The 12825-nt window shown below is 34.2% G+C and overlaps 1 protein-coding gene across 2 annotated transcripts in view; it reads left to right on the plus strand.

Annotated features, from left to right (window-relative positions):
• Positions 1-12825, plus strand: part of PRKACB (protein kinase cAMP-activated catalytic subunit beta) — a 111511-nt gene that overhangs the window by 37774 nt on the left and 60912 nt on the right. The window contains exon 1 of one of the 2 annotated variants that reach the window (XM_090269671.1): positions 8750-9011. The exons of the other annotated variant lie outside the window; for it this stretch is intronic. Within the exon in view, the coding sequence (XP_090125797.1) occupies positions 8828-9011 (184 nt within the window). The 5' untranslated portion in view covers positions 8750-8827. Of the gene's footprint in view, positions 1-8749; positions 9012-12825 lie in introns of those variants that run through there. 2 annotated transcript variants of the gene reach the window in all.

Below are 12825 nucleotides of genomic sequence, written 5' to 3' on the forward strand. Positions count from 1 at the left end.
AGGAACATAAGTCCCCATAACTTCTGGCTGCCAAAACCAGAAGGGGTTGAGTTGGTGGAAGAAACTTCTAGAGTCCAAAGCAGTTCCCCTTAAAGAACTCACACATGAACTTAGACTCACTCCCTCTGAGCTCTAGCACTGCTGTAGCAGCTTGAAAACCACCAGTGGCATACAGGGAGGAACTGAAGTGTCTGGCATCAAGGCGAGAGCTAGGGGACAGCTTTCTCCCATACAGAAAGATCAGCAGAGGCCATTGTCCCTTTTCTAAACCTTTCCACTACAGAGCCCACAGGCAGGTGCCATATCTGAGACTCCATCAACCTGGCTAACTGTTAGCCCTGCCCTGGAGATCCCTTGAGGCTCTGTAACACCCAATTTACAGCTGTTAACAGTGATGTTTCCATATGAATGGCTGGACTTGGCTCATGCTTCACAACTTCCTAAATCCTATCAAGCAATAGCCAGCCTCTGTAAGCCCCCAGCCATTATACCTCTTCTTGCTAAATAGCAGCCGCCAGCCTAGATTCATAGCTTGGCTTCACCTGGGAATTTCCAAGCCCAGCACAAGTAGCAGCCATCTCAGATTGCTTTATAGCTCAGGCAGGGTTGCCCCGGGCAAAACACAGTTGGGGGCTGTCCTTGGCCTGCACCACCCAGGAAATTCCAGGGTCTACACACCCAGTGGGACCACTGTTATAGCATAATCAATAAAATATAACTTAAAAAATAAAATATCCAAGCTCCCCCCATAAAAAAGAAAAGAAAAGAAGAAATACCTAAAATCAGTAATGTAAGGTTTCACCTTAGAAAACTAGTGAAAGAGGAGCGATTTAAGCCCAATTCAAGTTAAAGAAAAGAAAAACTACAAATTGAAGAAGAAATCAATACAATTAAAAATGAAAAGCAACAACAAAATTTAATACACAATATCTGTTCTATAGTAAGATAAATAAAATTGTTAAACATCTAGCCAGTCTCATCAAGGTGGAAAAATGTAAAACACATATTACCAATATCAGAAGTGAAAGCTAGATTATCACTATGGTCCTTCCAGGGGTTAAAAAGTAAGTAAGAGAGGAATACTATGAAACACCATGCCCACAGAGTTAATAATTTAGATGAAATGGACCAATTTTTTGAAAGACAAATTATCAAAATACACATGAATAGAAACAAGTAATTGTATCTATTAAAATTGAATAAATTTTAAAATTATAATTAAGCAATTTCAAAAAAAAACCTCAAAGCATCAGGGGCATATGGATTCACTGGTGAATTCTACCAAACAAAACATTATATGATAACAAACAATTCCATTAAAAAGTGGGCAAAAGGTCTGAACAGACATCTCACCGCAGATACTGTTGACAACTAAGCATATGAAAATATGCTCAACATCATTTGTCATTAGGAATTGCAAATTAAGCAGCAATAAGAAACCACTATACATCTTTTAGAATGGTTAAAATTAAAACACAACTGACTGCCCATTGATGAGAATTATACAGAGCAACAGGGATTCTTCATTGCCTGTGGTGATTAAAATAGCCACTTTGAAAGACATTTCAGCATTTTCTTGCAAAGCTAATCATAGTGTGAGCATACAATCCAGCAGTTCACACTCCTAGGATTTAGTCCACTGATTTAAAAACTGTTCATACAAAAACTTGAACATGAAAGTTATAGCAGCTTTGTTCATGATTTCCCCAAATTGCAAGCAGCCAAGATGTCCTTCAGTAGGTGAAGGACAAACAAACTGTGATATCCCATGCAATACAATATTATTCAGTGATAAAAATGAATGAGCAATAAAGCCACAAAAGGCATACAACAATTTTAAATGCATATCGCTAAGTGATAGAAGAGGCTAAAAAGTCTGCATAATGTATTATTTCATTTATATGCTGTTTTGGAAAAGGCAGAACTATAGCAATGGTAAAAATGTTGGAAAATCTTGGTAGGTGCCAAAGATCAGGGAAGCATAAGTTACTAAGATGGTAAACTATTCTGTATGATATATAATTATGGACACATGACATTATGCATTTTTCCAAACTCATAGCACTTATATTATACAGAGTAAATATTAATGTATGCAAAATATCAAAAAAGTTATTTAGAAGGTTGAGGATCCCAGAATGAAGTGCAGAATGTGATAAAACAGTCTAACTAAGTGTATGAGGCAAAAGGTGCTGACCTAATTGGAATAAAGAAGTCTGTAAGACTAGAGGCAGAAGAAACAGTATATAATAGTATACTCGGGTTGATAAAGGTGTTTGCCAAGGGGTAAACTTGTTAAACTATACCAGGTTAACAATTCTGATGTTGCCTCATATATATACTGAAATAGATGGTGGAAGCCAGATTGCTCACGCTCTGGCATGGGAGTTTTCAGATAAGCAAGAGGACAAAGCTAAAGTGAATCATGTAATAATTTACTGTGCAACACAATTTTTGTTGAGTTAGATCTGACACTTGTTTTTGACTAACTTTTGACATCTGAATCCAAAAATGACCCCAGTTTTTCTCTTATCACGTCAACTTTTTAAGGTACAGGATACCTTCCCTTTGTCCCAAAAATCATACAAAATGTACGTACAAAAGAAAATAAAGAAAAAAATTACCTGAATATACTGTTTATTTAGAGTTATTTTATTCATAGAAAGGCTATATATTGTTACTGTAAGTCAAATTGTGTACAAGTAGTAAAGTTCTGCTACCAAACATACATATTAAGGTATTTTATCTTTTCAAATGACAGGCTAGGAGATGCCAAAATGAGATACTTGAAACAGTCTCCTTCAGTTGGCAAAGCTTTCACAAATTGCTTCATGCGACCCAGTTTTATGTGCAGAGGTGGGAATATAATGTTCTCTCTGTTAACAAGTGGCTCATGTAGAATGTTTGGATCACCAGGTTTGAGGTCAGATCTTAGAGGCCAATTCAACTCCACCCAATGCTTCTCATGAGCTCTGCTGTCCCACATACACAGCCAACAGGGGTATTTAGTATATCCATGTTGCTGACCAAGAAGGAAGCAGACCATTTTAAGGTCAACACAGATGATTCAATTGTGCTTGTGATATTGCAACAGATCAGTGACTCTTTATGTCCTCATATTCTTCACGAAAACAAACTGAATGGCCAATTGGGACTGCACCAAATAAATTGCCATTGTGGAGGAGGACACAATTCAAGCTCTGCCTTGAGCTATCGATGAACAGTCGCCATTCAGTTGCGTTATCTATTGGAATTCCCAATTCCTCCATTAAACCATGTATGTTATGGCAATACATACACAAAACCACCATCACTTGAAAGTACTGCAGGAATGCACTTTCTCTTAGTCTAAAGTAGGATACCTTCGCTCCTTTTTCAAGCAAATTTTTCCTGTGCAGTCTTGATGCTAGGAGTTCTGAAGCCATTTTGGATAGTTCCATATCTAGTGACAAATCATTCAACTCATGCTGATCAAATCCCTTATGAAATGAGTCATCTTCAATTTCAAAATCTTCATCGTTGCTGTCACTTAGTTCTTCACCACACTCCTGTTTTTCAAAAGAGGGTAGTTCAATGAAAAGTGGCACTGGGATTTCAGCTGAATGAGGCACTGAGCATATAGCTGATGGTAGATTAGGATATTCTATTTTACATTTATTTTTCTTATCCTGACGTTTTCACCATACAAAAGTAAGAGTCACTTGAGTGATCTCTGGGCTCTCGCCAAACCATAAGTATACCAAATGGCAATTTATCACGTGTTCCCTTCATCCACATCCGTAAGCTCTGGACACACTGCTTGCACACCTTGTGAGGGGCCCAAGACTTACCTTGATTACCAAGTTTTACTTTAAAATATGCAAAATAGGCTTGCCTGACAAATGGACTGATGTTTGTCCTTTGACTGGGAATGGTGAAACTGCCACAGATATAACAACACGAATCAGGGTTGTTTAGGCACTTAGGACGAGAAATAGCAGAGGCAGACATGATCTGAAGGAAAGGAAATAAGTATGTATGTAAATAAAAAAATAAATCCTGCTAACTTTGCATACAGACAAGAACTCAGACTACACTTCACAATACGATTCACCATATAGAACGGCACACAACCTCTCACCACACTGTCTCATGTGTAACTGAATAGCCTAGACAAGTATGAACCTGTTGCTGGTCTCCGAGGTCGTCCCCCAACTCCTCCCCACTTGAGGGAGGTTTGCTCTCACCAATAGGAGAGCACTAGTGCTTCCCTAGATCCAGGCTCGATCCAGCCTAGAGTGGTCTCATTAAGATAAGCTATACATAAAAACTTGACGTGATAGAAGAAAACTAACTGCAGTTTTGAAATCAGCATGCCTACTTAAGTCTAAAATAGCTGAAAAATCAAACTCACCAGGAATTATGTTAAAAATTGTTCCCCTGTGTAATGAGTAGAGTTGGAGACACCAGGAAGAACTTACTATTACCTTATTATAGACAAAAATAGTTATATAGAAATACTTATAGATATGGGTATAAATACACATTAATATATACATATGTGAAGTCTGTCCAGAAAGTATACAATCGTGTAATATGAGAGATACGTTTATTGAAGAAGATAGAAGATACAGGAAACATTCTACATAGGACAATGATGCCTCAGTCCCTTTCAAAGTAGGCACCTTGGGACCTCACACAGTTCTCCCAATTGCTATCAGCTGCTCCCTCATATTTTTCTGAGTCTCATCGAAAGTCTGAAATCTCTTCCCTTTCAAAGGTGATTTTAGTTTTGGGAAAAGCCAAAAGTTGCAGAGCACCAAATCTGGGCTTTGAGGGGACTGAGATACCTGGGTGATTTAGAGTTTCACCAAAAATATCTGCACAAAATGTGACGTATAGGCATGCATGTTGTTGTGATGAAGCTTCCAATCACCAGTTGTCCACAGCTGCAGCCTTCTGACTCATCCGAATAGCTTTCGTAGAGGAATGTGCAAGCTAAATGCAAAATTTGATGCCGATTCGTTACTGTACTGTCATTTTGAATGTGACAGCCACACAGTACACATGCTCACTCAACAGCATCTGCCACCCAAACTGACTAGTACAGTGAAGTCATCATTATTCATGCATGCATGTTCCAGTCCACTTTCCTTGTCTGCCCAGTTACATCAATGTTGCAAACAGTTCTAATAGTAACGTTGGTTGGACTTTTTCTGACAGACTTTATATTTCTTTGTTAGCTGAAAGGGCCTAGATGCAACAACATCCCACTAGCAACAAGCATACCTGGTTCTCAGGTCTTGGTTTCTAATACCATTCTACAATAAACAGAATGAGGGTTCCTTGGCTGATTCTAGGACTGGGTCAGGAAGCACAAAGAATGAGCATAGGACATTTTATTTTATTTTATTTATTTATTTGTTTTTTTGTTTATTTATTTTTAGAGAGAAGGGAAAGGAGAAAGAGAGGGAGAGAAATGTCTCTGTGGTTGCCTCTTACTCGCACCTCCAACTGATGACCTGATGTGCAACTGAGTCATATGCCCTGACTGGGAATCGAACCAGCATCCCTTGGCTCTCAGGCTGACACTCAATCCACTGAGCCACACCAGCCAGGAGCATAGGACATTTTATTGTGCTGGAAAATAAGTGCTCAAACACGCATGCATGCATACACACACACACACACACACACACACACACACACACACACACTATTCTATATCAAAGGGGCATTGAAGGCAATTCAAAGAGTTATTTTATTTGAATGTTAGAAATCAGTATTTTTAAGAATCTTCTGGCAAGCAAGAGGTTCACTCTGAAAATTCTTATAATTTCTAAAATTAATGGAGAATGAATAATAAGGATCTTACAGCCTAAAGTTGAATACCGTCTAGTTTATCATACATTATTTAATCAAATTATTAATAAAATATAAGACATTATTACAGCAAATTTTGGGCACATGATTAGAAATCATAGTACAAATTAAAGTTATAAAAACCATCAGGAAGAATAACAAGCAAAATACTTCTCAAGATTAATTTGAATTATGAAGGACTTAAGTTTAAGTTAAAGCTGTAGTTGTTTCTTTCTAGCAGTAGATGCCAGTAGAGTTCTTTTTAAATAAAAATCAAACACCTAAGTACTTCCATAGCAACAGCTTCCTGGTCACATAACCATATATAGAAACATTGCTCTGAGAACTAGATTCTTTCTGTAAGGACTTTGTAACAAATGGACACGGTTTTGTTTTGGTTTTTTTGTTTGTTCGTTTGTTTGTTTTTAAGTACAGATTTCACACATAGTGTTTTGTAGATACTCATCAGTGAGGCTTCCTTTTTTGTTTCTATTAAGAAATTTTGTTGCAAGGTTTATTGACTAAAAACCTAAATTAATCTTAGTGTTCTAGTTAGGAATCTGAAATATCTGTACTAAACTCAAGCAGCATTCAATAGAAGTCTGGCTAGACACATTGTGTTAAAAACAAATATGGTAAGACTGAAATGTTAGGATTAGTTTGTGCATTTGGCAAGGGGACATGGTGAGTATAATATTTGGGGGAAGTTAATATGTCAGGGATGAGTGATTGAAAGGAGTGACTGGAAGCAGAGAAAACAAGTTATTTTAGAAATTCACATATACACTAATACAAATGAAATCCAAAAAATGAATAAAATTTAGTAACTGACTGAATATAGAGAAAAAGGAGTTAAATGACATTACTTTTATTACTGTTACTATATATAAACAACTTGGTGCTAGTTTGATAGTTTATAATTATGATCCTATCAAATAAAATTAAAATATTTTCAAATGTTTTATGATTCAACTTAGACCTTTAATTTGTTAAAAATGAATGGATACCTCAACATATATTGATTCAATATGTAATACATGCATTGTATTTATGAATTCAGGTAGTTCAGTATTTGAGACATACATTTCAAAACAGCAAATTTTAACGTGAAATTATAAGATCAATGGAAACCAGAGAGAGCAGTTTATTTTTCTAGGAAGTATGTGGGAAACTTCAGTGAGGAGTTGACATTTGTGGTGAGCCTTGACAGTGAATAGAATTTCTCTCAAGAGAGCAAGTCAAAGAATGCAGGAATTTTATCTATTTCTGCCCATATAGAGTCAATTCATGCTCTGTAGCTGTTTAAAGACTACAGACACTTGTTCGGTGTCTGTTTTGTGTTAAAGCACTCTCAGATGTTAAAACAAATTATCTATTGTTATATATGTTTATAAAGAAAGCTACAAATTTAAGTTTCGTCTTAGAGCTGCTGTTATTTATTTGTTTAGATCGACATTAATTTTATTACACAAAACAAAGTGTACATAAATGAGTGGTTAAATGGCAAAATTAATTACACATGTTTTATGTGTGAGCGCATGTCCATGTGTTGTGTGTTGCTTTGTTTGATTACATTTTTGTTCCTATGTATTCTATTTGTCATTATTCCAATTTATTCTCTTTGTCAAGTAGCTGGCAGGAAACTTGGACTAAGATTTTTTTAGATAGATTTTTTTTTAAAGGTTCTTTTTTCCTCCCTTCCTCTCTCTCTCTCTCTCTCTCTCTCTCTCTCTCTCTCTCTCTCTCTCTCTCTCTCTCTCTCTCTCTCTCTCTCTCTCTCTTTCTCTCTCTCTCTCTCTCTCTCTCTCCCTTTACTCTTCCTCCCTCCCTCCCTCTCTCCCTCCCTTCTTCCTTTTTTCCTTCCTTCTTTCCTTCCTTCCTTCCTTCCCTCTCCTTTCTTCCTTTTCTTCCTCCCTCCCTTCCTTCTCTTATTTAGAGCTTCTAAAGAAAAAGCCACACAACTTCTCATTTTTTAATTAGTGTAAAAAGGCAAGTACTCCAAATCATTGTTATATGTCACAGGTTACTTTTCTTTCCCTACAAATGGACAATAGTAAATTTTATTTACCTTTAATTGAAGGAGCTCTTTCTATGTGAGACCCCTAAATCAGGGGTAAGATAAGCTGTAGTTATCCGTGTTAAGTTTAAAAGTTAACATGTCTAAGTCAACTAGAAGGATTTTTTTTCCTCTCAATTGAAATTTCTTGCTATAGCTGATTTTATATAATCTTAAATCTTATATCTTGTACTTTAAATTTTTTTAAATATTTTAAAATGTACTTCTCATTGGCATTTGTAAGCAGATTCTAAGTTTGATAAGCAATACTGACATACTTAGTTTTTGAAGTTCCTGTATCAGACTTAAGTAAATGAGCTAGCAACATTCAGTTCTTTAAGTGCTAGTTCCGATTATTTTCTTAGTTAAAATGTGTTATAAATTTGTTTTACAAGTTCTGTAATATCTATTCTGTACCAGTTTTTGATGAAAAGTTAACTGCTATAAGGATTCATAAAGCCTGTACATCAGCTGATTTTTGGGGGAAAAAAAACAAACAAACCCACAACCATTTTAACATATTTTATTTGGAGAGTGGGTTTGCCCTTTAGTTGTTTCCGTAAGGTTGTAATACATATTTAACTAGTTTTTCTTTTTTTAAAAAAATTAGCCTACTATGTATATATAAAGTTTTATATTTAATGTTCTCATTAACTTGTGTATTAATATTAAAACACTTCAACACAGAGCCTTTTAAGTTAATATTTCAAGTCTAAAATCCTCATCTCTAGTTGAGATGAAGAGTTTTGCTAGAAAGGCTCAGTAATGCGCTGTTTTATATTAACAGGAAACAGAACAGCAGTAGTGGTTTGAATACCCTGCAAACAGGAAGTTTGACACATGCATAGCTCTTAGCTTCTGTGTAAGAAGTTGTTGAGCTCCTTCTGGACAAATTCTTAGTTACTTTAAGTAAAGTGTAAATACACATGAATGGCAGCTTACAGAGAACTATCTGGTAACCAGTGTACAGGTACAACAGCTCTTCAGAAATTGGAAGGTTTTGCTAGCCGATTATTTCATAGACACTCTAAAGGTACTGCACATGATCAGAAAACAGCTCTGGACAATGACAGCCTTCATTTCTCTGAACATACTGCCTTATGGGACAGATCAAGTAAGTTTGTTTTTTATTTAAATAATACATTATAAGTAGAAGCTAAAATGCTAATTGGAGTTTTAGGGTCAAATATAAAGAACTAAGTTTTGTCTGTCTTTTTATGATCTGCACAAGGACATTTTGCAAGATGAAGTTGAAAAAGTTCCACAGAAACTTGATTATAAGCTGAGCCGAACCATGTAGTTCATTGTTTTGTTTTATCTACATCTAGTTTTGTTGCATGTCAGTGGAAAACGTCTACAGAATGTTTACATCATTTCTATTGTATGTTTCTGGTTTTTTGCTTTTATTTTTTTTTTTGTTCATATATAAAAGTAAAATGACTAAATTTTAGAAACAATGATCAGTTTATTTAAAATTTTTTCTGGATGTATAAGTCTTAAAATTTGAAAAGAGGAAGAAGATTCTTAAATTGTTTAATTAAATTCCTGTTTACCAACTTTTGTTTTAAATACATGTGTGAAAGTTACTTCAGTTTTACAAGCAGAATTTCTAATAGCAAAACATAGTATGATTAGTCTATGTGAAATCTTATAATATTTCAAAAATCAAAACATTCATAATTATATTTAATGTTACTTATAATTATGGTTAAAGGGGGAAAAAGTTGTTTATGCATGTATCACATTCTTTCCAGGCATGTTAAAATGTTTGGACTTATGCTTGCTTTGCTAAAATGGTGGTGATATGTAACCATTTTTGGTGACATGTACTTTGAAAGATATATTTCACATATAAATAATACCAGTGCTTCCATTCCACATATTATTTTGGATCCTTCTGAAGGTGGTTTTGTCACTCTAATTAAAGGAACAGTAGAATTACCCTTAGTACTCTATTGCTCTTTTTGTTATGTTTGTTTGATCATCAGGCAGTAGGTTTTGCCTCTTTTTGTTTATATATTCCATAGCAGTTAAGGAAGAAAACTCAGTTTTAACAAAAAACAAGAGTGGTTTACAAAATTTACTTCTTGGTTTATACACTACCTCCATAGTTCTAAAGAAGCTTATTGAATTTTTTTTCTTTCTTTTTTTTTTTTTACTCCATTAGAATTTTGTTTTACCTTCAAGCTATATTGGGAGAAAATAAAGAATTTGTACAATCTCTTTTTTTTTTTTTTTACTTTAGAGGTTTTTGTTGTTTATAATTAATTCTTACTACATAGCAAGTTATTAGGTGAGGAATCTCAGATATCTTCAAGTTAATAAACTAATGAATATTGAAATAATAGTTCAATATTAACATTTACCATGCAACAAAAGTTTATTATTCATTATCTTTGCCCCATTCTGTTAAATTGCCATCTCCTGAGATGGAAATCTTTCTTATGTATTTCAAAAAGCTTTTAATTAAAAATTCAATGAGAAATGAGGACAATACTGAACTAGTTTCTGTTTCATTAATACCTGTTCCTCCAATTAATGGGTATTTAATAAATGTATCTTGAATGAATATCATGGGCTTTTAATAATTAAAAGTTATGTTTGAACTATTCTTTCACCACTTTAAAAATGTATGGGGCCGCTGATGTTTCCTGAAACACACTTTAAAATCTAGTAGTGGAAGATAATATTTTGAGCCATGATTTCTTTTTGAAAAAACAGGCTGATAAAATACTGTTAACATTTTTTATTGTGATGTCACAAAATAAATAGGATCATGTACACAAGTAAGATTAGGGGAATCTTGTAATGCGCTATTAATAGCATGATATAAGAAATACTTAAAATAGTAACTTGAGTGTTCATTAACCAATACTCTTTAGCTCTCTTCTCTCATATCCCCAAAATATCAAATATATGCAATAATTTTATATCTGTAATGAATATGGTAAGCTTGAACCTCCTGTTTCCAATTATGGAATTTGTTGATATGGAAGAGAACATACTGATACAAGAGAAACAGGAATTCTACCATTGCAAAATTCCAAGGTTTATTTTTGTAGCAAAAAGTTATAGAAGGAGTTTTGGCTATATGAAGATTTTACAAAAACCACATTCTTCAAAGCTACTTAAAGCAGCTTACTTGCATGACTTGTTTGACAAGAAAAAGTAATGTAATATCTTCTGATAAATACTTTGAATAAGATTGTTTCAAAAGTGCTATTTTAAGAAATCAACTAAGCACAGAAGCTAAAAAATTAGGTTCATAAACTATGGAGTAAAGATTAATTACCAATTTAGTTATGTTTGGAATGTAACAAGTTTTAATCTAAGTTTCTTTCTTCAGTGACCTTAAATATAGAAAGAAATGCTGAATGAAAGCCACAGTGGTTTCCAGGTGCCTTAAATATGTTTCATCTTTTACTACTAGATTAAGTAACAGAAATTCCTATTTGATAACATAAATATTTAACAGCTGATTCCATGCACATATAAGTACATAAAGTTCAAGAGAAAAACATGGAGGAATTCTGCTTCTTTTTTTCTGACTCAAAATGAATGGGAATATTCATGGAGTTCTCTTTCTAGATTTATTATGGTTAACTTTTAATAATTCCTTTGATTGTAAATGATGTATTAAGTTATATAATGATGGATTTGATGAAGTTCTGCACATTTTAAATCTTGGACTTTATACACTTAATGTCTAATTACAACATTTAAGGATTGAATAGGTGAATACCATAAAAAACTGTACCCATCCTCCTTTTCCATGAATTGGCATACTATTTTTCTGGCAGATACAAATCCATATTCATGAATATTAGATTTAAATACTGTATTGAACAAATGAGCTATTTTGTATATGGATTTCTTCAGTTAGAATCAGGTAGCTAAAATGGTTATAACAGACCACCTTATCTAGTCAGTTTTTCTTCTCTAAAACTCATGCAGTCTTTAAGACAATTCACTTCTATGTTTATTTCTTAGTCCACTGAATCTGTAGCATTGTAACTTCCACCTTTCCTTTTTATCTACTTCTTTCCCCTGCAACTGTTCCATAAGCTTCTGGGTAATATTGAGCTTTTATTCATTCGGTGAGCTTTTTTGAATATTCATTATATCAGTCTGTAAACAAGTCTCTGGGAAAACTAAGAGCTACTTCTTACCCTCAAAAACAAAAGTAGGAAGAGCAAACACACAAACAACAATTCAAGGCACAAAGAAATGGTTGCTTAAAAATGTGTAAATAGTTTGCTGTGGCAGTTTAGTGTAAGAAGAAATTAACACTGACATGAAGATGGGGGTTCTTCAAGAATACTGAAGAATGAATAGTTTTCAGACTCAGGAGGAAAAGGTTATTTTATTATAAGGAAATAACACAAAAATTTGTGAAACTATGAAACTTGAGATTCTTAAAAGATATAAGAAGATATTGTCTGGAAGAGTAGTCTGGATCTGCTCTCAATACTATAGAGTATTGCAAAGGAACAGCCTGGACCAGGCTTCAAAAGATTTTGTTAAAGCATTCCCCCAAGGTAATGGATGCCTACCAGGCTTACATTTACATAATTAAGTTGTCCACTGAAGTGATTCTTCCCAAAGTAAAGGTCTGCTTCAAGCCCTTTAGGTAGAGAAGAAGTTGACACCTTTTTTTTATTGAAGTATAATATACATATCATAAAACTTACTCATTATAAGTGTACAATTACTAATAAGTTTAACAAAAATTTATAGAGTTGTGCAGTTACCACCACAATTTGGTTTTGGAGTATTGCCATTGCCTCAAAATTTCTTTTGCAATCAATTCCTACTTTCACCTCAACCTCAGACAGACTTTGATCTGTTTTCTCTCCCTACAGATTTCCTTTTCTGGATATGTTGTATAAATGGAATTATGCAAAATGTAATCTGTTGTTTCTGGCTTC

This window comes from Furipterus horrens, unplaced genomic scaffold, assembly GCF_987537825.1.
Source record: "Furipterus horrens unplaced genomic scaffold, mFurHor1.1.pri manual_scaffold_3, whole genome shotgun sequence".
Classification (NCBI taxonomy): Eukaryota; Metazoa; Chordata; class Mammalia; order Chiroptera; family Furipteridae; genus Furipterus; species Furipterus horrens.